Source organism: Sorex fumeus, unplaced genomic scaffold (genome assembly GCF_029834395.1).
Source record: "Sorex fumeus unplaced genomic scaffold, SorFum_2.1 ptg000044l, whole genome shotgun sequence".
NCBI classification, from domain to species: Eukaryota; Metazoa; Chordata; class Mammalia; order Eulipotyphla; family Soricidae; genus Sorex; species Sorex fumeus.
The window spans coordinates 64,443,216-64,469,357 of record NW_026606101.1 but is presented as its reverse complement, the minus strand read 5'-3'; the positions used below and the strand labels follow the sequence as shown (position 1 = coordinate 64,469,357).

General features: G+C 42.6%; 1 protein-coding gene across 2 annotated transcripts in view; it reads left to right on the top strand.

Moving 5' to 3' along the window:
- The window catches only part of RYK (receptor like tyrosine kinase), an 83,270-nt gene that overhangs the window by 43,270 nt on the left and 13,858 nt on the right, over positions 1–26,142 (top strand). The window contains exons 7-13 of one of the 2 annotated variants that reach the window (XM_056121350.1): positions 5,462–5,562; positions 8,717–8,842; positions 11,814–11,900; positions 17,302–17,371; positions 21,856–21,988; positions 22,714–22,823; positions 22,981–23,140. In XM_056121350.1, the coding sequence (XP_055977325.1) occupies positions 5,462–5,562; positions 8,717–8,842; positions 11,814–11,900; positions 17,302–17,371; positions 21,856–21,988; positions 22,714–22,823; positions 22,981–23,140 (787 nt within the window). Of the gene's footprint in view, positions 1–5,461; positions 5,564–8,708; positions 8,843–11,813; positions 11,901–17,301; positions 17,372–21,855; positions 21,989–22,713; positions 22,824–22,980; positions 23,141–26,142 lie in introns of both variants that reach the window. The other variant, XM_056121349.1, reaches the window with a different exon arrangement.

Below are 26,142 nucleotides of genomic sequence, written 5' to 3'. Positions count from 1 at the left end.
ACACCGGGTGCAGGGGACAGAGGGAGGGTGATTAATCTCAAGCCCAAGGAAAAATGATGTCATGGTTACTGTCACTGTCTGCCTGTGCTTTTAAATTTTTCAGTTTGTGAAATTTAAAATAAATAACAATATATTAGCTGGTGGAGAAGAAATCATCACTTTTTTTTTTCCTTCTGTCCTTTTGACAAAACTCTGTTTCAGATTTTAAAATAGTCCTGTTCCTCCCTTCTAGTTTATACCTTCCTCAAGAGTCTGATGCACTTGGTCTGGGGCTTTGGGCATCTGTATTTTTCTTAAAAGCTCTCTGGATGAGTCTAATATGTAGCCTTTGCAGTACACTGGACTAGATATTATGCTCGATGCTGGGAATAAAACAATTAATGATAGACCTTATGACTTCAAGTACTTCATCTCTGACATTAGCCCATAATTAGAAAAGGCAGTAAAATTGATGCTTGTGATATACATAGCATAGTGTGGGAATCCAAGAGAGGCTTTTCCAGCCTCGCAGGACAGAGATGACAGGAAGGGCAGGAGATCCGGGAGAGGGTGAGAAGAAAGCTGAAGATAGTAGTTTTATTTTCCAGCCACAGTGCTGGCTTTCGTCCTTGGTGAGGCCCGGTCGCTGATAGAAGACATTCCCTTCCTGCTTGTGTTGGAGTTGGCTCTCAGAGATCTCCAGCACCTGTGGAACCTTGACTCAGTGCTCCTCACCCCTCGCCCCTTTGTTGTTGTGGTGACTGGAGGTCATCACAAAGTCAGTTGCAGTGCTTGGTGGGGGTCATGCATGTGGTTGTACAGGGTGTTTGCACAGGGTACTCACGCATGGTGCTTGCTGGGAGCTGCAGGCTTAGGTGTTAGTCTGGAGATTGCACACTCGTGGCACTGGGGCTTCCAGGCAGGAGAGTTGCCGGAATCGTGCTGGGCGTATTTGGGCCATGTGGAGAATTAGACTCATGGCCTCACATTTGGAAGGTAGGCCCTTTTGCCACCACGCCATCTCTAGACCCTGACTTACATTTTTTTTATCCTGACTTAGACTCGCATCTAAGTGGGAGTCTCTTTCGTCTGACCCTGAAAGAGCCTCCAATCGTTGGGAAAGATGAGTAAGGAGAGGCTGTGAAAATCTCAGGGCTGGGACAGATGGAGACATTACTGGCACCCCCTCGAGTAAATTGATGAACTACAGGATGACAGTGATACAGTGATACAGACTCCCATCAAATGATTACTCTGATTCTGTGCTTCTGTCTGTGTATTTGTTTTTTTGATAGCAATTAATATGCTTTTTCCTGCTGTAATTATTTTTTTGTAAATTTTTACCTTCCAAAAGATTGGAAGATTTTTTTCTGTCAGGATGCCATGTGTCGTCTTATTGCCAAGGTCCCATCCTTACTCAGTGTTGTAAATAACATTGAGGTTGAAAATAGAAACATATGGAACAGGTAGCCTGGTTGGATTCCTTACCTGTCCCCGCTGTCTCACTTTCCGTATCTGGGTATAGAAAGAAGAGAAAAAGGGTTATTATGAGAGAGATCCGTGGGTGACTTGTTTAAGAATATGTTTTGTGTTTTAGTTACATTTAGATTTTAAAGAGGAATGGTATTTGGAATCAGTTGAATGGAAAATGAGATAACAGGAATATTTTGTTAGAAATTTAGGAGAAGATACAAATGAGATAGAAGTTGTTCATCACTGAAGTACATGATATTTAGAAGTTTGTCTTGGTATGGAACTGCATTATCCTAGAGTGTTTGATATGTGACTTATAAGACAATTCACAGAAGCCAGAATTGCTCAGGTACTTTAGATTCTGTGGGACTTAAAATCCTCTGCTTGCAGAAATAATATTCCCCAGGAATTGTTGTTTCACTTTTTTTTTAGTTTTTAGGCAGAGGTTTCCAGACATTCCCTGAATGCAAGTATTAGTTGTCAGGTATATACAGCCTAGTCTATGCTGGCCTAGGTTAAGGGCAGAGATTCTCGCGAGAGCACATTTCTCTTTAATTCTTTTTCCTTTATGATCTAGAGTAAATTATATAGCCTGCTCATGTCTTTGTTTTTTCCACGTGTAAAGACAGGATAATGAAATCACACAGATAGGGCTGTTGTGAAGTTTGGCGAAGCAATACTGTGAATTCTTAGAGCATAGCTCTGGTACACTATATGTGCACAGAGAGTGCCTTTTAATTTTTGTTTTCAGAAAGTTGCACTGGCCTAATAGTGACAGATTAACTTCTTCAGCTCTTTCCTGTTCTGTTAGCCACTGTCTGTTGTGAGCCAGGCGCATTGACGATGCTGGCCCCAGTTCCTGTCCCAGAGTCTGCTAGCATCTGACAGACACCTGCTGCTTCTCTGTCTGCATACAGTCACCAGATAACAGCAGCCACCATTTTATTGACCGTTTTCTGCCTATCAATACCATAACAGACATTTTCCCTCTGTGTGTTACTTTTCTGACATAGTCTCCTCCTTCAGAAATGAGACTGTCCTTTTAAAAAATATAAAGGGTTGACAAATTCAAATAACCTTTTCAGGATTGCCCTGCTAGGACCAGGGCTGTGCAGTAGGGAGGACTCATTCTAATAGCTGAGAATAACTTAATAACTTCATCTTCTCAATTATTTGATAGAACTCAGCACTTTAATTTTATTGTAATAGCTTAATGCTTTAATTGTGTAAAGCATTGCTCTGTGTTGGGCCGCGTTCTGTGTGCTTTATATTCATTCTTCCTCTTAGCCCTCATGGCTGTGCCTGGGTGAGGCTGGATGGAACTCTTGGCTCCGTCAAATTTTTTAGACAAGTTGTAAAATTCTTTTATTTTAGGTACTAAGGAGCTGGAGTCCTGTTACGTACAGCTTGTTGTAGAGGCAGAGAATAAAAATGCCTGCGGTGGGTATATACCAGGGGCATTTGGAGCCCATGTGTGTGGCGTGCTCTTTCCTGACACCAAACGACTCCGTCCCATCTCTCTGTTGTGTCAGGTGTGTTGTTACTGAGAGGCCAGGCTTCCTCTGCATTCACTCTGAAGTCTTGCCACAGAGGGACTAGTCTGCAGCCTGTTCATGCTATAGTTTCCAGTTTGTGACTTTCGGAAAATTCATTCCTCTTTCATGGAATCCTTGAACTTGTTTCATGACTATTTTCCACGATCTCCTGTACCCGGCCATCCTTGTCATTACAGGTGACGGGTTCTCTTCTCTTTGTTTCTAATGACCTTGTCTAAGAGGTGTTGGTTGAGTGGGTGTTGAATAAAGAAGGAGCAGAGAGAGAGACCCAGAACATTTTTTTACACCAATAATTCTTTGTTTCTTTGAATATGTATACATATAGATATATATACATGTGTGTGTATACACACACACACACACACACACACATATATGTCAGAAGTAGCCGATCCTTCTGGCTTATGTCTGTCTTGAGGAAGTATGGCTTCCTCTGTTCATTGACTGAATTAGTGTTAATCGAGCTCTCATGTATTTATTCACTGAGGCTTATTGGGGCCTACTGGGGCTGGCACCAGTTTCAGTGCTGGGGATGGGGGAGCGAATCAACAGGCACTTTGTTTTCTTTCAAGGAGTTTATAAACGTCTGCCTGGGCGAGACAGACATTAAACAAGTTCCCAGTTGGAATGCAGGCTTCCCCGGGATAGAGTCTTTGTTGCTTCCTGCTGCAGCCCCAGCGGCCAGCACGGCATTTGGCAAGTAGTGGACACTTGCTAAGTGGATAAATAAATAAATGAGTGACACACAAAAGAAAAATACAAATCAAAATTAAGTGCTCTGAAGGAGAAGGATGGTCTTAGCCCAGAGTTCCAGGGTTGATACGTTCATAAGTACTCACACTTGCTTATGAAGATCAAGTGGATTTATTTAGTGTGGTTTTAAAATATTTAAGCGCTAGCAAATGTCTCTTTTTCTTTCATTTTCTACTTCCTGTGATGTACTGATTTAAAATGGACGTTAATGGGTTTCAGGAGTAGATCCCTGACTACCTTTTTACTGCAGCAAATTAGGGTTTTCACAGAAGATTTATTCTCTGTTCAATATTGTGCTTAGCTTATAATGTCTTTGTTTGTGCTCCTAGTCTTTTAAAGAAGTCTAAAGTAGAGCCAGGGATGCAGCTTAGTGGTAGAAGACCTGCCTTGTGTTTGATCCCTGTCACCAAAATAAAAAAGGGACAAATTAACCCCTGTAATGGTGTAACAGTGCCACCTACTGTGATTAGAGAGAAACAATAACTCATAAGTAAATTGATGTCTCTGTGCTTAATCCAGCCATCATTTGGCTACAGGTAATATTTAAGTAGTGCTTTCACATACGTTGCCTGTGTGTTTTTTGTGTGTCATTTCATTAGCAGTTTTGTTGTGGGGTAGTTTTACATTCCTTCTGTCTATGAGGGTTTTGAGGCTTCAGAAGATGAACTTGTCCCGATCCTGTGCCACGCAGAGTTTCAATTTCAAGTTCATGCTTCCCATCTTTTTATTGTACTGTCTCATACATGCATAGACTCATCAAGGTCATCGTGCAGTATTTCTCAATCACCAGAATTAGTGTGGAGGGGGTAGGGGGAGGAGGGTGAGTGACTAAAAAGATTTTGAGTATTCAGAGGAGTTGGGGGGGGTCTCCATTGGCTCTGTCCTGAGGGGGGATGGCACCCTCCCGTGGGAGCCATTCTCCCTGCTTATTTCTAAACTCCTGCACCACCCCAAATTTACAGGCGCTGAGACAGACTGAAATACGCCCTTGGGCGGGGTGTAGCCCACTGAAAAGGCACTCATTTGTAGTAATCTTGAATGCAGGGTTCGCAGTTATTTGAGTCTACTATCTTCTGGGTCTTCTTTATTATTTTAAGAATAGGGTGTAGGAGCTGAGGACGTGCTTAGTTTGGTAGAGCATGTGGCTTGTGTGATTGAGGTCCTTTGGGTGATTCCCACCAGATACTGGAGATATTGTAATCTGTCTTAATTCTCCAGATAGGATGGAAAATTGAAGTAGCAAAATAAATGGGATCAAGCAAACTTGAAACATCTTGAACCTTCCTAAGCTCTTAAGCATGTTGTTACATCTGGTTAGATTTGATTTGATGTTTCTTCCTCTGCAGGCCATGTGATGTTGAATCATTACATTTCATGGCCCTTTCTGAAAAGCAGTCTAATTCTTGGGATTGCATCTTCTCTTGGGAGATGGTTCAGATTTCCATAATGAATCACTGTGTGAGGTTCAGGACTATTACCAGTGTTGTCTGAAGACACTGCTTGATTAGTGTGGAGGTAGAAGTGGAAAGCGTATAGTATGAGGTAGTTTAAATTTCAGTATGCAGCATTGAATTATTATAATCTCCATCAGGATTTTAGTTTGGTTATAATGACTTTATGCATTTTGTACTTGTGGAAAAAAAGGAAGTTTCTCATTGAAGTTGACCCGCCAAATATTTTCTCTTGAAAATTGTTTGCAGCATCAGTGCCAGCAGCAGTTCTCAAGGACTTTCCCAGCCATCAACCCAGACGACTCAGTACCTGAGAGCTGATACCCCCAACAATGCAACTCCTATCACCAGTAAGAGTCAACTTAACTCTAACGCTGATTCCCACCATTGGTTCCAATTCTCAGTGCTGCTGCAACTGCAGGACACGCACCTTGTCATACTTAGATCCGTGGTATCTGAGCTCAGAATTAGCCTTTGCTGAAGATTGAATAAAATTTAGGTTTAATTGCTATGATTGATTTTTTTATTTGAGGAGATTTCCATAGATAATTCGATTTAAAGGGCTACAGAATCACTTCTGTAGACACTCTGAAGGAATATTTCAGGTAATTGGATAGACTCAGCCATTGAGCTGCCTGAAAACAGAAACTTTGGGTTAAAAAAAAAAAACAACTTTGTTTGACGACCTTAGACAGTTGCACCATAGAGATTGTTTCCAATCAAGATAGGAAAGAGCTGCCATTATCATGGGATTCAGTTTCCTGTCCTTTTTTTTTTTTAATGTCCACACCTGTCTGTGCTCAGGGCTAACTCCTGGCAGGCTCTGGGGGACCACAGAGGGTGTAGGGTAATTGAACTTGGGACTGCCTGCCACATGCAAGGCAAGCGTTTTAACTGCTGTACAATCGCTCCAGCCCCTTCCTTTGCTCTTTTGAGCAGGATTTTAATGGAAGTTTTTGCACTGTAACATGTCAATATTTTGGAAGAAAATAATTATTCTTAAGTATTAGTTATAATAAGAGATCGCTAGCCATGCATATAAGAATGTTATGAGAATAAACAGTAGGCTGTAAGTCAGATCTCAGCCTAGTGAGATTGATTAGTTTTGTTCTTACAAGCATTTATCTAATTGTGTTTCCTGGCTGGCATGTGCTTTTTAGTAAAATAAGATTAAGATAAGGCTCTTGTCTTGCACACAGCCAACCCTGGTTTGATCCCTGGCTCTGCATATGGTCCCTCAGCATTGGCAGAAGTGATCCCTGAACACAGAGCTAGGAGTGAGTCCTTACCCCCAAGTCCCCTCTCCAAAAGAAAGGATCTCATCCTGTTCCTTACCCAATGTTCTGTTGTCCTGTAATACATTTTCACATTTAAAAGACCTGGATTTGAGCCAGGGATGCAGTTCAGTGGCAAAGTACTACTGGGATCAAACTCAGGGCTCTATGCATGCAAAGCAAATGCTTTGTTGCTGAGCTATATCCTTGGTCCAAAGTGGAAATAAATTCTTTGAGGAGAGGGCGCAGTACTGGGGATTGAGCCCAAAGTCTCTGACATGTGAGACAAGTATTCTACCACTGAGCTCTGTCCCTGGCGGGGAGGCCCCCGACCTCCTCCCATGATTCCTTCTAATATTTATTTGTTTTTGTTGGTGGGCCACACCCAGCTATGCTGGCGGTGGTTAGCGGGACCCTAACCCATGCCAGAGATTGAACGTGGGTTGGTTGCATACGAGGTGAAGGCCTTACCTGCAGTACTAGCTCCGCGCTCCTAGATTGGATTCTTGATTATATAGATGGAACCATATCTGTATCGGGGGACATCTGGTGGTGCCCAGGAGACTATGTGGGCCATGTACCAAGGATTGAACCCAGGCCTCCTGCATGCAAAGTATGTACTCAACCCTTTGAGCTTTCTCTCTGGCCTTATTTATATGTAAAACAACAAAAAAAAGGAGCAGAAAAAAGAAAATATTTGAAGACATAAGGGCCAACACTTTTCCAAATTAAGAGCCAGGAGACAGTACAGTGGTTAGGGCTTATGCCTAGCACTTGCCTGTCCTGGGTTCAATTCCCAGCACCACCTGGTTCCTGTAAGCATCACTGGGTACACTGGGGACCCCTGTGCACTGCTGGGTATGGCCTTGGAAGCCTCCAGCACTGCAGGGAGGTCCTTGAGCAGTAGCATATCCTTGGACCCTTGCATTGAACCACAGCCTCACTGAGAATCTTCAGCGGGCCGCCACACCTTCTGAGCACGAGTCAGGAGGCTGCCACCTGAAAAGAATTTTTCAGAATTATAAAGCACGATTATCACAGATCCAAGAAACTCAGAGAACCCCATGCAGGGTTAAGCATACCCAGATACTCATGTATGTGTAGTGCCTCTTGACCCACCTATCTATGGTCACACAGCTGCGTGTCGGGTTCAGGTGTTACTGGTTTACTCCATCCATTATAAGATAATCCACAAAGTGTTTTATGTAATTCTTGGGGCAACCATTGAGGATCATTGTCTAGGTGCAGTAATTCTTGAGTTTTCCTTGCTGATAGCTTCCAAAGAGTAAATAATCAGGCTGTTCCAATTTCTGCTCCTTATATTGGATCTTTATTTTATTCTAACATTTTTCTTAGTATGAAAGCTAAAATTTCATATATTTTGTTAGAGTAGGTTTTTTTTCTCCAAATGTCTTATCATTTGAAGAAAAGTTCATTTGTTGGAAAACTGTATTAGAAAATCTTTGGGAAGAATACATTTATAAAAAAGATTAAGTTGGGGCCCGAAGTGATAATACAATGGGTAGACTGTTTTTCTTGCACGAGACTGACCTGGGGGTAAGATCTCTGGCATCCCATATGGTCCCCCAAGCACCGCCAGGGTTAATTTCTGAGCGCAGAGCCAGGAGTAACCACTGAGCATTTTCATGTACGACCCAAAAAGGAAAGACAGATAAAGTTAAATCCTTTGAATCCAAGTTTATTTCATTTGGATGAAGTGGTAATAGTAACACTATTATTATTTTTACTCTTAGTCTTGGGCTTGAGCAATAGCACAGTGGATAGGGCATTTGCCTTGCACTAGGTCGACCGGGCCAACTTAAGTTCAATTCCTCTGCCCCTCTTGGAGAGCCCGGCAAGCTACCGAGAGTATCTCATCCACACTGCAAAGCCTGGCAAGCTCCCTGTGATGTATTCAGTATGCCAAACACAGTAACAACAAGTCTTACACTGTTAGTGGGCCCGCTTGAGCAAATTGATGAACAGTGGGAGGACAGTGACAGTGACTCTTAGGCTTGATTTAATTCTGTATTTAAAGATTGTAAGGTCGATAAAATAGTTTCTTTAAAATGATAGTAGAATTGCTATTGTAAGTATGGCCTTCACAAGCACTTCTTGTTCATGTGTGCACCATTACCTCTTTAGATCCTGGGGTTCTAAGAGAACTAGTTTCACCTCTGCCCTCATAAGGGTATTTATATTTCTTGGTTTGGCTTTGTTGGCTCCTCAGGTTATCCTACCTTGCGGATAGAGAAGAATGACCTTAGAAGTGTCACCCTGTTGGAGGCCAAAGCCAAGGTGAAGGACATAGCAATATCCAGGGAGAGGATAACTCTAAAAGATGTACTTCAAGAAGGTATTTATACTTCAAGAGAGGTTTTGTGTTAACACTGTAACATTTTTGTTTGTTTCAGGTTGTAACAATTTCTTTTATCGGTAGATAGAAAGCAGTTACAAAACGGATACTTATTTTCTTTTATCTTTAATGTTTAATGTAGCCTTGGTGCAATTCTTGATTTTTAAAGTGTATTAAAAAGCGTGTGTGAAGTATTTATCTGTAAAGTTTTTTTTTTTTCTAATTCTTGTTTGAGGATGATCAGTACTCAGAAGATCCTCTTTTTGGAGGGTGGTGAGGCGGGGGGGCAGGTGGGAGTTTGGGTGCAAAGGGCTTAGAGAACATCAGTTTTAGACCTGTGTTACGTAGGTTGAGAACTGACGCCGGTCTCAGCAGCACAGCACCGTATAGGCATCCGAAAGGAGCCACAGCCAGGATAGTTGCAGCCGTGGCTTGATCCCCACGCGCTTGCCCGCAGAGTTCACACAAGCCCCAGAGGAATTCTTGGCGAATAAGCTTTTCACAGAATTCATCTTCGTATTGGATATCCCAAGCTGCAGAGACTCAGAACCTTTTTTTTTCTTTTAATTGAATCACCATGAGATAGTTACAAGTTTTCATGTTTGAGTTACAGTCACACAATGATCAAACACCCATCCCTCCACCAGTGCACATTCCCCACCACCAATATCCCCAGTGTGTCCCCCCTTTCCCACCCTCCCATTGCCTCCACGGCAGACAATATTCCCCATAAGCTCTCTCTACTTTTGGGCATTATGGTTTGCAATACAGATACTGAAAGGTTGTCATATTTGGTCCTTTACATTCAGGACACATCTCCCATCTCAACTGATTCCTCCAACCATCATTTTCTTAGTGATCCCTTGTCTATTCCAGCTGCCTTCTCCCCCACCCCACTTGCCCCTGCTCATTAGACAGGCTTCCAACTATGGAGCAATCTTCCTGGCCCTTGTATCTACTGTGACTCAGGACTTCTTAAGCCCAACAAAGGGTAGTGTGGCCACTTCTGGCCCAGACTTGGAGCGAGGAGCCCTTGCCCAGGTGAGCACTTCCCACACTGGCACTGAGGCTTGGCTCCAGCCAGCAGGGGCGGTCACAGGCTCAGTGTCAGCCCCACCCGGCCACACTCACAGCCTCAGCTCTGCCCCAGCAGGCCCCAGCCCCCAGGGTCCAGCTACAACTCAGTCCACAGACTGGGAATGGCAGTCGGCTCCACATCGAAGGGAGCTCCCCCAAGGTGGCACACCAGGCTTTGTTTCTAGCTGAAGTTGCAGAGCGCTTTGTACAGAGGAACCCAAAAGATTCCTTTTTAGTCTTCAGTAGTAACTGGCAGTATAGACAAGGTATGGCTTTTCCAGGTGATAGATGGAAACATTTCCCAGAAGCAACTGGGGGCTGCCATCTCAGAGTCCCTGGAGGTGAGCCCCTGTGAAGTGTGTCACTCAAGTTCAGAGCATCCGTCACCAAACTGGTACCTCACCTCTAGCCATGCACCTCTGTACTGTGAAGCTCAACTGGATGAGCATCTGTAATCATGAACAACATAATCACAAGTTCCCGTCGCTGGCAACGTCAGTGGCACCTGCAGGAGTGATCCCTGAGTATGGAGCCAAGAGTCCGCCCCGAGCCTGGCCACCCTAATAAAGAAGGAAGGGCGACAAAGAGTGTGTGATTATTTCGAGTTAAGGTGCATGCTTACATGCAGCCAGCCCTGGTTTCATCCCCAGCACCACATACGGTCCCCCTGAGCATCATCCGGAGTTACTCCTGAGCACCAAGTGCAGTATGCCCCCACTGCTGTGCCTCCACCATCCCCCCCACCAAAAGAAAAAGAAGGAATGAAGAAGTTTTTACAGATTCAATGGACAATAGCAAGAGGAACAACTTCCTTCCAAATCATAGGAATTCCAGGAGAGGAAAGAGTTAAGGGGGAGATGGCTCGTGGGAGAGGGCTTCACCAGTCTGAGGAGGGATACACCTGTGCACCGATAGGAGGCCTGGAGAGCACCAGCACAGAGTACCAGGACTTGCTCTTAATGAAAATCGCGAGAACCAGAGAGAGAGAGAGAGAGAGAGAGAGAGACTTAAAGCAGCAGCTCAAGTACAAGAGCAATAGCAGAAAATTCAGACCAGGTTTCTCAAAGAGATATTACTGAATGGAAAGAATCCACTGCCGGGAATTCTCTACCCTCCAGGGTTATCACTCCGATTTGAGGGGATGATAAAAACATTCTCAGAAAAACACATCTGAAGACATTTGTTGCATATAAACCAGCTCTATTGTAAGGAATGATGAATGGATTGCTTTTTTTGTTTGTTTTTAAAACACCAAATGTTGAATGACAAAAATGACTGAGATCCACTTAGAAAAGTGTGGCATATTCCTCCATTTGGTAATTTCTCTAAATGTCAGTGGATTGAACTCCCTTATCAAAAGGTACAGAGTGGCTGGTTGGATTAGGAGCTAAAATCCAACTTTCTTTTTCACCCTGGATGATACTGTTTGCATTTGCTAACTAGATACTTGAGGGTCTGTGTCTGGGCTCCCAATTCAAATCTGCTGGTCTGTCTTTGTTCCCCTCATTGAGCTAGCTCTCTCCCCAGCCTTTGAAGCTACCTTCCTAAACTCTGCAGCTATAAGGAGAATGTGTTTTTCTCCTTTGTCTCTTTCTGAGGTTAAGCTGTAAACTTGCAGCTGTCAATGGATCCCTCATTACTGTTTTCCTCAGTATATCATTAGTTTTTTTTTTTGTAATTTAGAGTAATCTTATACTCAATTCATATATGGTTTCCGTAAAAATAATCTAAGATGGTTTGCAGTTACAGAGAACTTCAAGCAGTCATTAGAAACAGATATTTGAGTGTTTTATTCTAGGACTAGAGTAATGCATGCCCTTCTTGTTTAAATTATTTTATGATTAATAATTTCATGAACATTATCTTACGGATTCATTATTGTTCTTTTCTTTAGGTACTTTTGGGCGTATTTTTCATGGGGTTTTAGTGGATGAAAAAGACCCAAATAAAGAAAAACAGGCATTTGTAAAGACAGTTAAAGGTATGACCTTTCCCCTTAGTAATTGTATAGTTTTTTCCTAAGATGAAACTTTCTGTACCAATCCTTTAAATCAGATCTTGTCAAATGTAGGTCATATGAAGTGGTTTAGGAGATTTAGGAGGTTCCCAAACTTTTTTGGCCTGCTGCCCCCTTCCCTCTCCTTCCCTTCCCCCCATCCTCACCACCCCAAGAAAAACCAACCAAACACCACTTACTGCCTCCTTTAACTGAATAAATAGAAGAGCAACTTCTCTTTCCCCTGGTTCCTGAGGCCCCTACCGCCCTCCCACCCCCAGTCCTTCAAGTGCCCCTCTAGAGGGCAGTGTCGGCCACTTTGGGAAACACTAAACAGAAAATGAAGGTTCCCTAAATGAAGACAGGCATTTACTTGGAAATTCTCAGGCCGAAGCTCTGGTTAAACTGCCTTCACATGATTTCATTGTTGCTGTGTCTAATAACCTTTTTCTTGGGTTAAAATCTTTGGTAGTCCTGGTTCCCTCTTAGAAAACATTATTTGTCCCCCTGCTCCAAATACTAAGGATTATAAATATAAAAGATTTTACCCCCTAAGCCCACATTGCCTTATGTGAATAGCTACTTTTTACTGTCCACAATCCCCTCTTTTCTTTTTTGTATTATATATAGTGCTGTAGAAAATATTCCCATGTATATATATGGGGAAATATATATATATGTATAGCTTGCAGGTATAGCCGTAGTTGTAATTGCTGTCCCCAGAAGTACTTAAAATATTTAAAATTTGATATTACCAAAGTGTTCCCTAACAGGTGGTACAAGTTCCTTTCGTTGCACAGAAAACATTCTTTCACATACTCTGCATTGGGGTCCCCTTTTAAGATATATCTAATTTTCCTCTTCTTGAGTTATAATACGTTTTTCAGTTAAATGTTTTCTATCAACATTTTTTTATGTAGTATTATATATGACCTACTCCCTAGATTAAAAAAAAATTTTTTTTTTCCTTTCCGGCTTTGGAATTACACCTGGCTGTGCTCAGGGATCACTCCTGGCTGTGGTTAGAGAACCGTATGCATTGCCAAGGATCAAGCTGGTGTCTGCTGTGTCTAGGACAAGCACCTTATCCACTATATTATGTCTCCAGACCCACCAAAAATATTGTTTTCAGTTATTTAACTGATATTTGTAAATATCTTAACTGATAAGAACTTAACTGATTCTTAAAACATTTGATTATCTTTATTTATTTATTTATTTTTGCTTTTTGGGTCATACCCGGTGATGTACAGGCTGGGGTTACTCCTGGCTCATGCACTCAGGAATTACTCCTGGTGGTGCTTGGGGGACCATATGAGATGCTGGGAATCAAACCCGGGTCGGCCGCGTGCAAGGCAAACTCCCTACCCGCTGTGCTATCACTCCAGCCCCGCACTTGATTATTTTAAGAAAAGGAAAAAATATAATTTCTAGAGTACTTAGTAGCCAACTATCTGATATGGTTGAGATGATTAAAAGTAGTAATTTTGGAAAACATACTTATTAGCATTTTAGAGAAGCTGATGGGAAAATTGAATTTAGCTTTATGAGTAGGAGGTGACAATTTAACAGGGTTTACAAACTCAGTTTATGGAACTTATGTTTCTAAATTTACTTAAAGGAATTCATGCACAGTACAAGGAGCTTAATTTTATTACTAAAGAGTTAGGTTGTAACAATCTAAAAAGTTAGGTTGTAACAAAAACTTTTGAAATTTGCTTTTAATTTAGAAATCTGCTTAAGGATGCTACAGATTTAGATTTGGTCAGGCATACCTCCATACTTACTTATCCTTTCTAAAGTAGTAACTTAATTTACTGTAATTAAAAGACAAAACAAAACTCTGCTTCTCCTAGGCCCCACTACAGTCTTGAAGGTTAATATTTAACTATGTTCACACTAGGTTTTCAGCCTAATTTTGAAGGAAATTTGTACTATGACTCTGTAAAAGTAAAATTTTACCCCTCAGTTTAATAATTACTGCCTTTTCCTAGAACTCCGCCCCCCCCCCCCCCGGACCCCCCCACCTTTTGAGGGCCTCTCAAACGGTACTGAGTGCACTGTGGGGTCGATTCTGGCAGTGCTTGGGAGTCAGCCAGGCAGTGCTCAGGGGACCTTGCAGTGTCACGGATTGAACCGAGGACCTCTGCAGATGAAGCATGTGCTTCAGACCTTGGAATTCCCTGGCCTCTCCTCATTTCCCTTTTATTCTGTTTGTTCTGGAACTTGTACATATTCTGTGGTCAGTGTAGAATTGGACTATTTTTAATTTGTTCTGAATGAATATTGAGTTAATAAGAGGTTTCTATACAGAGCTGAGTTGATTTATGGTTGGAAGTGGGAAGAAACGGAAATAATAGTGATAAGGAAACACAATGCGGATACGGGACTGTTTTGTAAGATAAGATTTCTCTTTCCATATACACCAGCATTGTAGTCACTTGGTTGTTTCTATGCCTTACTTCTGTAATTGTAATGTTCTCCTTGAGGTAGACGGAAACAAGAGAAAGTACAGCGAGTCCTTAGCCAAGATTTGGTCATAGTTTGCATAGGAAACGGGAAGTGCACTGACCGCAGTCCTGCCTCAAAATTGTTAGGAAGATAGCGTACATGATTGAGTATTTCTGAGGTTTATTCTTTCGGAATGTTATTTTGAACTGTTAATTGAAACTATGTAGAGCTGACTTTTTTTTTTTGGCAAGTCTATTTACATACTACACAAAAGTACAGGTTAAAATGTAAAATTATGAATTTCAATAGTTATAAAAGATTTTAAAACATCATTGACCTTTGCATTTAGATCTAAGCAGAAATACGAATCTATTTACCTTCTTTAAAAGATCAGTTTTGGGCTAAAGAGATAGTGCAGTGGGTACGGCAGTTGGCTTGTGTGCGTCCGACCTAGGTTAAATCCCCAGTATCCCATAGGATCCCCCAATCAGGAGGAACACTCTATCGAAAAAAAAATCTTCCCAACCCTCAGATAGTCCTGTCCATAGTTTCTCTAAGTATTATTTAGATAATAAAAAGTATTTAAAGACACGTTCTCCCTTTTGTCAGGAACTAGCTCTTATCCTTCTACACTGATGAGAAATGTCTTTTCTAAGGAATTACCATGTGCTTCCAAGCCTTGAATTTGTTACCCTTTTACAGTTCCTATAAAAGTCACATATAGGGGTCTGGAGCAATAGCACAGTGTGTAGGGCATTTGCCTTGCACGCGGCCGACCCGGGTTTGATTCCCAGCATCCCATACGGTCCCCTGAGCACTGCCAGGGGTGGTTCCTGAGTGCAAAGCCAGGAATAACCCTTGTGCATCGCGGGGTGTGACCCAAAAAGCAAAAAAAAAAAAAAAATCCCATTTAGTCTGGGAAGGGGGCTTTTCAGAGTGTCAACTATAAAGATTGTGCCTCATTTGTAGATTTGTGTAAATATCTTTTGGTTTAAAAATTCCTCTAGAAGAGCCAGAGGAATGGTCCAAGCGTGACCGTTTTGATCCCTGGCACTACCTGATCCCCCAGATCCCCCAGGCATCACAAGGTGTGACCCTGCAATCCCTGAGCGAAGCCAGGGTAGTCCTGCCACCGCAGGGCTCAAGCAGCATTGTTCTTTGGACCCTTGCCTTGAACCACGAGCTCAGTTGGCTGAGACTTGCCAGGAGTGGCTCCTAGGCCCGAGGAGCACTGCTTGGAAAGTCCAAAAGACCTTTCTTGTAGAGGTATATATGGTATATAATAAAAAACTATTGCTAAGTTTTGCACTAAAATGTTTTCTTTTCTCTCTTTTTTTTGAAGTGTTTTTTGTTTGTTTTATTCTGTTTTGTTTGTTTGGTTTTGCTTTTTGGGTCACACCTGGTGATGCTCAGGGGTTATTTCTGGCTCTGCACTCAGCAATTATTCCTGGCAGTGCTCAGGGGACCACATGGGATGCTGGGATTCGAACCGGGGTTGGCCGCATGCAAGGCAAACGCCCTACCTGCTGTGCTTTTGCTTTAGCCCCCTATTCTGGTTTTTTTTGGGGGGAGTAGACTTGGGCCACATTTAGTGGTGCTCAGGGGCTTCTCTGTGTTCTGTGTTGGGGGTCACTCCTGGAGGTGCTTCTAAGGGACCACGTGGTGTCAGAGATTGAACTAAGTTTGGTCACAAGTGAGGCAGGTACCTTAAACGCCGCCTTACCTGGCTGATGTCCTCTTTGAAAATTACTGAATTGTGTCCTTAACAGTATTGTAAATTACGGTTTGTTTATCAATTAAAGAAAAGTGAAAAATTAAATTGTGGCTGGGAATATAGCTTAGTTCTTAGAGCACTTGCCTTGCATGTGTGAGCCCTGAGTTTGATATCTTGCACCATATACATACACAAAATCTAAAGTTGATTTTTTTTTTTTTGAGGGCTGTGCCACACAGTGGTGCTCAGGGATTACTCCTGGGTCTGCACTCCAGGATCATTCCTAATAGGACTTCGGGCCCATGTGGGGTTTCAAGCATAGAATGTGGGTCAGTTGCGTGCAAGGCAAGTGCCCTACCCACTCTACTATCTCTCCAGCCCCCGAAAGCCAATTTTTTGGTTTTTTTTTTTGTTTGTTTGCTTGTTTTAGTTTAACCCAAGACCATGAGTTTAGAAACTTAAAAAAAAATGGAATGCTCATTTTAGCTATTACATAAAAGTTAAATTTTTCTTCTGTTGAAATGACTTCTCCTGGGGCATTTCCAAGCAGTGCTCAAAGGAGTCCAGGGGGTTGATACTGCTGCTGCTCTGCCCGGTAGTGCCGCCCTGATGGATGCTTGGGCCTGGCAATGTGCTGCTCTGCTGGTGGCACTGGGGCTGAGAGCGCCCTTGGTGCTAGGTGGCGCCCTGTGCGTGCCAGGCATGCACTCTGGCAGCCCTTTGAGCTTTCCTCCCAGACCTTTGTTTATTTTTAACCACAGAGAGATAAGGAGAGAAGAAGAAAATCAGATGAACTACAGTTTCCTGTGTTTTTTTTTTTTATTTCATAGTTGTATATTTGAAAGTATAGCCAGCTGTTAAGGTTGACCTATTAAATGAGAGTGAGTTTCGATAAAATTCTAAGCTAAGCCTGCTTACATTTATCGCCCTGCTACTGGGGATCAGACCAGGATTTGGTGCATCAGAACACGTGCTCTGCCACCAGGCTGTATCCTGGGGCCCTAAATTTATTTACCTGTAACTTTTTTGATGTGTGGTACCAGGATCAGACCCAGGGCCTCCCATGTCAGGCAAGTGCTCAGTTGCGGAGCTGTGGCCTACCCATAACGTCCAATGGCAATTTTCCTTAGACTCTATGACAGTCTTTTGCTGACAGCAGGAAATCGTAGCGTCATATCGGTAGTGTCATCATTCAACACCGTATCTCTCTCTCATCTGTAGATCAGGCTTCTGAAATCCAGGTGACGATGATGCTCACGGAAAGTTGTAAGCTTCGGGGTCTTCATCACAGGTAAGAGAGTCATCTGGCGTCTCACCTCCCTCCAGCTTACTCCACGGGCTTTGCATGGTAATGCTGTTTGCTTTTAAGAACATTTGATAAGTTCTGAATTTAAAGTTTCTTTGGAGTAACTCCTTTTTTCTGAATAGGAATGTGAAAGGCATACTCAACGGCGTATATTTGTTTACCAGTGGAATCTTTGAAAATTATTTTTATTGTGTGTTAAAATAACTGTGTAAGTTACCAGTTTATTTTCATTAGAGAAGTGCTTTCATCTAGATACTCGAGGTATTTTTTTCTTGTTGTTTGACTTTCCAGTGGCCCAGGAGTTCTGCTTAGGACTGTCTCCCAGAGTTCACTACTGCACACAGAGCAAAGAAGTTGAGTGGGGGTCTTGGGTCAGACCCCTGCTGAGCCCCCTCCCCTGCTTGTTCTTCACACCTGCTCTGCCTTTAGCCACTTATCTTTAAACCCTAGATCGCTCTCTTCCTCCTTTCCTTTATAAAATAAGCAGAATGAAGAGCCACTGTTTTCACTTTGAAACATTTTCAGGCAGTTTTTATTTTGTTTTGTTTTACCTCTTCCAGATGCTTTTAATCTTCAGTGATCGCATAAAAGATTTGCCCTCTCGCAGCAAACTCAGTATGCCTGGATGAGATGCCTTTATCTCTGCTCAGTGAATTTCAGTCATGAGAAATGGAGCAGAGAACTCATTTGGTGGGGGGCAGGGAGATTAAAGAGATTGGCTTACTTTTCCAGTTAGCTCCGAAATGATACTCAATACTTTGGAATGCAGACCTGCTGTGGTAATTTGAGTGTGCATGGAACTTGGTGTGAAAAGAGTCTCTGTCCTCACCTCTGTAATTCCTCAGGTGCTCCTGAAAGGCGGAACAGCTAGCATTTTTTTTTAAATTTAGGAGTAGCACTGTAGCACTGTCCTCCCGTTGTTCATTGATTTGCTCGAATGGGCACCAGTAACGTCTCTGTTGTGAGACTTGTTGTTACTGTTTTTGGCATATCAAATATGCTATGGGGAGATTGCCAGGCTTTGTTGTGCAGGTGGGGTAATACTCTCAGTACCTTGCCAGGCTCTCTGAGAGGGATGGAGAAATCAAATCTGGGTCAGCCACGTGCAAGGCAAATGCCCAATGTACTATGCTATCGCTCCAGCCCACTAGCATGCAAAAAATGAAATGTCTGCTTATGAGCTAGGGATATATTGGCACCTCTGAGACAGTCTCTCTCTGTGTCTCTGTCTCTATCTCTGTCTGTCTGTCCCTCTGTCTCTCTCTGTCTCTCTGTCTCTGTCTCTGTCTCTCTCTCTCTCTCTCTCTCTCTCTCTCTCTCTCTCTCACACACACACACACACACACACACACACACACACGACTAAAGCCTAAGGTCGGGGAGAGAGTTCAAGTGGCCTGTGTGAAAAAGGCCTCGAGCTAGCACCTGGCTTCACAGGGCTTCAGTTCCAGTAACACTGAGCATGGGCTAGTGGCAGCCACGGAGGTGTGGTGCTTGCACTGAGCCATCAGGCCACACCACCACGAGGAGTGTCATGTAAGTGGCCCGAGACCGACCCCCACCTCTTGGCAGCCCCTATTTTTTTTTTTTTGAGAGAGAGAGAGTAATGAGACCTCCAACTTGACACACAGACACTTCCTAGATTCCATCTGGCTGTGGCATCCAGCGTCAGTGCTGTTGGCAGAGCAGAGAGAGAACGCACGCACATGCCCTGAGAGACCAGCACCTCCCAGGCACTCGCCTGGGCTTGAGACCTGAATATACTGCATATTGCTGCGAAAGAGTCACAGATTTGAAGCAATACAGGGTTTGGGCGTGGGGGGGCTGCCTAATGTAGGAGTACTACTATTTATTCAACCATTGATTAAGCTGATTGAATTGCGCATGATCTCAACATCACTTTAAAAAAATTTTTTTAAATTGAATATCCACGAAATAAACCATTACAAAACTGTTCATAACTGGGTTTCAGTCATACCATGATCCAGCACCTATCCCTCCACCAGTGTACATTTCCCACCACCAATGTCCCCTGTGTCCCTACCATCATCCCCCAACACCCCACCCCCAGCCCCCAGCCTCCCTCTATGGGAGGCACTTTCCTCCTTGATCTCTCTCTCCTTTTCCTTATATACATCTGGCATCTTTATGTCAAGTGCAGACTAAAATGTTTTCAATATTTTAAGCAAACCATAAAAAAATAACAGTGAAATGAAATAAACAATTAAATGCTTTATTGTTTGTCTTTGGCTGGTCACGTAACCTCTGCATGAGTTTCCTCCCTGGTAAAGTAGAAGTAACCATCATGGCCACTCTCAGGTGACTGGCAGACAGAAGCCTTACAGAGAGGCCACAGGGTGTAGACTTACTGAGCTCCAGTCCTCCAGTGGTCTGGGCAGATCAGATCAGTGCTTTTCCTTTTGTAATTCGATGACACAGAGGGAGCCCACAGCTTTCACTTGCACAGTGTTAATCCATAGTTGTGTGGCTGTTGTTTTAACAGTGGTGCATAATGACTGGGGGTGGGGTAAGGGTTAAAGTAGTTAGTTCCATACCTGTGTGAGGCCCTGGGTATGATCACTGGCACCACACATAAACAAAAAAGAAGGGAGGGAGAATCATTAGAAATAAACATTGGGGCTGGAGGGATAGCACAGCGGGTAGGGCGTTTGCCTTGCACGCAGCCAACATGGCCAACCCAGGTTCGATTCCCAGCATCCCATATGGTCCCCTGAGCACCGCCAGGAGTAATTCCTGAGTGCATGAGCCAGGAGTAACCCCTGAGCACCGCCGGGTGTGACCCAAAAAGCAAAAAAAAAAAAAAAAAAAAAAAGAAATAAACATAAGGTCTGGAAACAACCAGGGCTGGGATGCAGTAAAAAAAGAACTCTCATTCACTACTGATGGGACTCTCATCTGGTTCAGCCTCTGGAAGACAGCATGGAGATGTCTCAAAAAATTTTAAAAAAAATCACTGACGCATAGATTCTACTCTGTGGCATCTATCTCCAAAACAGAAAAAAAAAACACCTTGATTTGGATAAATATATGCATAACTATATTCATTGGAAAACTATTACAATGACCATAGTCTGGAAATAGTCCAACTGCCCAGTAAAATATAAATGGATTAAAAAAAATAGTAATATACACAGTGGAATACTACTCAGTTATAAGAAAAGTTGAAATCTTGACTTGGCTAGATTTTTCATCTGTAGATCAAGATGAAATACTAAGCAGTTGAGTCTGTCTTCAGATGGAACATGAGGATGTCATGTTAATCTAAATAAAATCAAGAGGGAAAACTTAACACTTTTGAAGTAGAACTCACTCTTTAACTTAAGGAGTTTTACTTAAGGCTATATTTGTATGTGTATCAAATATTATATTAAATGCATATTGTGAGCACATAATACAAAGCATTTTGTATAAAATTAAAATTTCATCTTGGGGGCTGGAGTGATAGCACAGTGGGTTGGGCGTTTGCCTTGCACATGGCCAACCCGGGTTCGATTCCCAGCATCCCATATGGTCCCCCAGGCACTGCCAGGGATAATTTCTGAGTGCATGAGCCAGGAGTAACCCCTGTGCTTCGCCGGGTGTGACCCAAAAAGCAAAAAAAAAAAAAAAAAGAAAAAGTCCATCTTGGTGTTTGCCTTCCAGTAATTTTCAGCTTAGTAGAGAAAATTTGGTAATTATGTAAAAATTTGGATGATGTTGGGGAAAACTAAGTTTATTCTTAGACACTAACAGAAGAAATACCATTCTGTGATAGAATGAAATGTGTGTAGGTTGCAATGGAAGTTAGAAAAGGCACAAGATTGTTTGCTGCAGGCTTGGTCTTATTTTGGACATCATAGCCAATTTTATGGTTGTTGAGATCCCTGTGTCAGCTGAATGGAAAGTAAGGCCACAGGAGATGGTCATCCAGATACTAAACAGACATTCAGGAACTAAAAATCAGATTCCAAGCCCATGTGACCAGCTACAGTTTTCTTTGGCTTTTATGGCATTGTTAGCCTGACAGGGGACTGTTTTGGTGATCAGATTCTTTTCCAGTCTGCCTTGAGGCCATTATTGTTTTTATGGACTGAATGAGATGCTGTAATACATTTGTGGTCAAGCTGTTTAGTGTCACTATTTACCCTTCAGAGGACATTGCATGCTAGACTATATCTTTAGAGAATTTAATGCACAGTAAACGGCTTTGAGTTTATGATTTTTTTATCAAGAAAATGATTCCATATACATATATAAGGGAAATATTAAAATCTAGTTTTAAAAAGCATTTCTAATTTTACAGTTTAAACGATAGTCCTCTTTTAAGTATTTGTTTCATTTTGTGTTATTTATTTATATTTATATTTGTTATTTATATTTGTCATTTATATTTGCCATTATTTTTTATTATAAGAGCTCCTGAGGTTTTAGGCTTCACTTGTCTCTCTTCCAATTTTTAATATTTATAGGAATCTTCTCCCTATAACCCATGTGTGTATAGAAGAAGGAGAAAAGCCCATGGTGTTACTGCCTTACATGAATTGGGGGAACCTCAAATTATTTTTACGGCAGTGCAAATTAGTAGAGGCCAATAATCCTCAGGTAAGAAACATTTGCTTAAATATTGGTTATTTACTGGTAGTTTCTTTAAAAACCCTGCAAAAGTAGCTGTTGTTCTTCTCAATAATGATAAAGCCTGGAAAAAAAAAAGACCTGTTAAAGACCTGGGAAAAGAAGCTAAAAATTATGGTATTTACAGACTATTGACATAGAGGGGGCTGGAGCGATAGCACAACGGTTGGGCGTTTGCCTTGCGCGCAGCCATCCGAGCCGAGCTGGGTTTGATTCCTCCGCCCCTCTTGGAGAGTCTGGCAAGCTACCGAGAGTATCTTGCCCGCATGGCAAAGCCTGGCAAGCTGGGCCTGCTCGAGCAAAAAATCGATGAACAATGGGAGGACCCTGACAGTGACAGTGACATAGAAGGAAAGAGCTCATGATTGCTGTCATCCTTCAGCCAACCCGGTTCAATCCCCAGCACCCTACATGGTCTGCCTCAGGCTACCGGGAGTGATCCCTGAACACAGAGCCAGAAGTCAACCCTGAGCACCACCATCTGTGGCCCAAAATTAAAAACCAAAAGATAAATAGCAATAAGGGAGCTCTGGGAACACACATATTCCTGGTCAGAAAGGTAGTTCTGTGAAACTGGATGTGTAGATACGAGAAGTAATTGGGGATGGAGTAGAATTGTGGGATAAAATATAAGTTGCTGGCATCCTAATGTTTTTGTTGCTAATAGCAGCTATTGTTACTTCCTGTTACTGCAGGCGATTTCTCAGCAAGACCTGGTCCACATGGCCATTCAGATTGCCTGTGGCATGAGCTACCTGGCCAGGAGGGAAGTCATCCACAAAGACCTGGCTGCCAGGAACTGCGTGTAGGTATCCTGAGCCTGTCTCTGGGTTTCCATGTTTAGTGCTTTTTGGATAGGTTCTTTCCAGCAGTCCCAGCGGGAAGGGTGCTGCATTCAAGGACAGCCGTGATTCGTGTTCTTTGCACACGTTACATTTGACGGTCATGTTTTTGCTTTTCAGCATTGATGACACGCTTCAAGTGAAGATCACAGATAATGCCCTGTCCAGAGACTTGTTCCCCATGGATTATCACTGTCTGGGAGACAATGAGAACAGGCCTGTGCGGTGGATGGCTCTTGAAAGTCTAGTTAATAACGAGTTCTCCAGCGCTAGTGATGTGGTGAGTACTGAAATGGTCGTGGCTTGAAGTGCTTTCCTATTTTTGTGTTTTTCCACCTAATAATAGTTCTCTGAACTTTCTCACTGAGAGAGCAGTGTTGGAAAGAAGCTGTGACCCAAAGCATAATTTGTGCTGACTTGATGTTAATAAACAGTTTGCTTACATTGTTGTTTTTTTTTCTTTTGCTTTCTGTGAATTAAGGTCTTTAATTTTGCATGTGTCAAAGACACTTCATTTTAAAACCAGCTGTAAAATATATATGTATGTATACATATAGTACCCGTTGTGTATATGTATATATATAATTACCTGATACTTGTCAGCTCAGCAGAGTAAATATGAATGAGGAGGAGGAGGAATCCTAATGCCTTCCAGTAGAAACTTGGGTGCCAACAGGAGGCAGGAATTTGTTGTATGTTGCCGCAGCCATTTCCATCCAGGCCTGGGGCATGTCGGAGCATGGGTTGAGGGTAGGAGACATATGTCCATAATTGTAGATACTGAAGTCTGAGTAGTCGACTTGTGTAGCACTGGGAGACATGTCTGGCCTTGTTTTCAGGGATATGACGATAAAACTCTCTAACATTAGTGTCTAGAAGTTAAAGTTAAAATTAAGCAGCACAAATAATATACACCATTTTAAGGTTTCCTGGAGAACTTGGACTTTTTCTGTCTGGGAAGGGAAGAGAGGTGTTTTTTTGGTTTCAATTTTTGAGTTTGATTTTTCTCAATATGAAAAGGGAAACCAGAGTTTGATTTTCGGGCTGGCCTATAGAATAATAATAAAAAATAGTACCAATTGAATTCTGGTAAGCACTTTATTAAAGGGTTGCCAGAACCATCTTTATTCACACCTTTCAAATTGTAGTTATAATTCTTCACTAGTTTCTACATTAAGTGAAGCTGTTTTTATGGAGGGTAAGGTGGGAAGTGGGTTCACCTTTCACTTTAGAACATGGTTTTTAAAAAACAGTATCCAGCATCCCGAGTTATAGCACAGTGGGTAGGGTGTTTGCCTTGTACACGGCCAACCTGGGTTTGATCCCTGGCATCCTGTATGTTCCCCCGAGCATGCCGGGGTCATTCACAGAGCCAGGAGTGACCCCTGAGCAGCGCTGGGTGTGATCCAAAAAGCCAAATAATAAAAAGCAGTATCCAGGGCTAGAGCCACACGGCTCAGAAGCCATTGTGCTTGCTTTGCTTGCTGGACGTCCAGGTTCAGCCTGGCACTGCATGGTCCCCCAGGAGTGACCCCAGAGCATTATCAGCTGTGACTCCAAAACAAGATGCCCACTGTCCTTTCCATTTGGTTTTCAAATCCTCACCCTTCATAGTGAAGCCTCCTCTGAACATTTTTGAATTTAGAAAAATAAACTTGATATTTTTCTTGAAAATCTCACTTCATAGTTGCTTTAAAGATTAAGCTAGCTCATCTTTTGAAGGTGTTCATTTATTTCAATGATTAGTTTTGTTAATTGATTTTTTTTTAACCCATTGGATATATCACTTCACTTGATCACTTGATCCTCCGTTATTCATCGAATTACTCGAGCGGGTGCCCGTAACGTCTCCATTCATCCCTGTTGTGTGCTAGCGTAGCCCAATGGCATCTGTTCGTTCTAGGAACATGCAGAGCCTCAAACCGATCATTCAGGGTCTTGACGAAGAAGTCTGACCATCTTGTAGGTGGGCGTCCACGTGGTCTTTTGATTTCCCGTGTAATCCAGTCAGTAATGGCTCTACTCCAGCGGTTGTCTGTAAACCTCATTACGTGTCCAGCCCATCTGATTTTTGATGCCTTGGCAAATGAGACAGCATCCCTGATTCTTGAGCGTTGATGGAGATCAGACCTCCAGATTCTATCATTTGAGTTAATCATGATATTCCAAGCTTAGCTCTTTCGATTCCTCTTTGAGAGACCCGAATAGCGTTCTCATCCTGTTTTCGTAGGGCCCAGGTCTCTGAGGCATATGTTAATGCAGGAAGAACAGTGGAATCAAAGAGATGTGCTCGTAGCTGGAGGTTCTTTGTCCTCTTAGTTATTTCTTCAACACTCTTGAAGGCATTCCAAGTCGCTCTCTTCCTCCTGCGCAACTCAGATACCAGATCATTCATCATGTTGATTTCTCGACCTAGGTATATATAACTGTTGCATTCGGAGATGGTGGTTCCGTTGAGAGCAAATGGAGCGTCAGGAACGAGGCTGTTTCTCATAAACATTGTCTTCGTAAGATTCAACTGTAGTCCAACCTTTCCACACTCACGGTTGAAGTTGGTCGGCATTTGTGCCGCTTGGCTGATGTTTGGTGTTATTAGAACGATGTCATCAGCAAAGCGGAGGTGGTGTAGTTGCCGACCATCTATCTTCACTCCCATTCTTTCTCATTCCAGTTGTCGCATGATGTTCTCGAGGGTGACACTGAAGAGTTTTGGTGAAATGGTATCACCCTGCCGAACCCCTCTCTTGACATGGATGATTACTTCTTTGTAGAATGGTGAGATCCTGGTAGTGAATCAGTAATAGAGCTCACGAAGGATCCTGATGTATTGAGTTTGTACGCTCTGATTGGTTGGCTAGGGCTTCTATGACCGCTTTCATCTCAACAGAATCAAAGGCCTTCTTTAAATCAATGAACGTTAGACAGAGTGGCATCTTGAACTCCTGAGAAACCTCAATGAGCTTAGTAATCGTGTGGATATGGTCGATGGTACTGTATCCTTTTCGGAATCTGGCTTGTTCACATGGTTGTCCTTCATCTAGTGTTCTGCTAATCCTATTCAGGATGACTCGAGTGAACAGTTTGTAGATGACAGACAATAGGCAGATTGGGTGATAGTTGCCAATGTTGTGGATGTCTCCCTTCTTGTATAGTAGTACAATCCTGCTGGTTTTCCACTGGGATGGAACCTTGCATTCAGACAGGTAGCGTGTGAAGAGCCGAGCCAGTGTATTGATGAGTACTGATGGTAAGTTCTTCAGGTGTTCAGGTCTGATCTTGTCT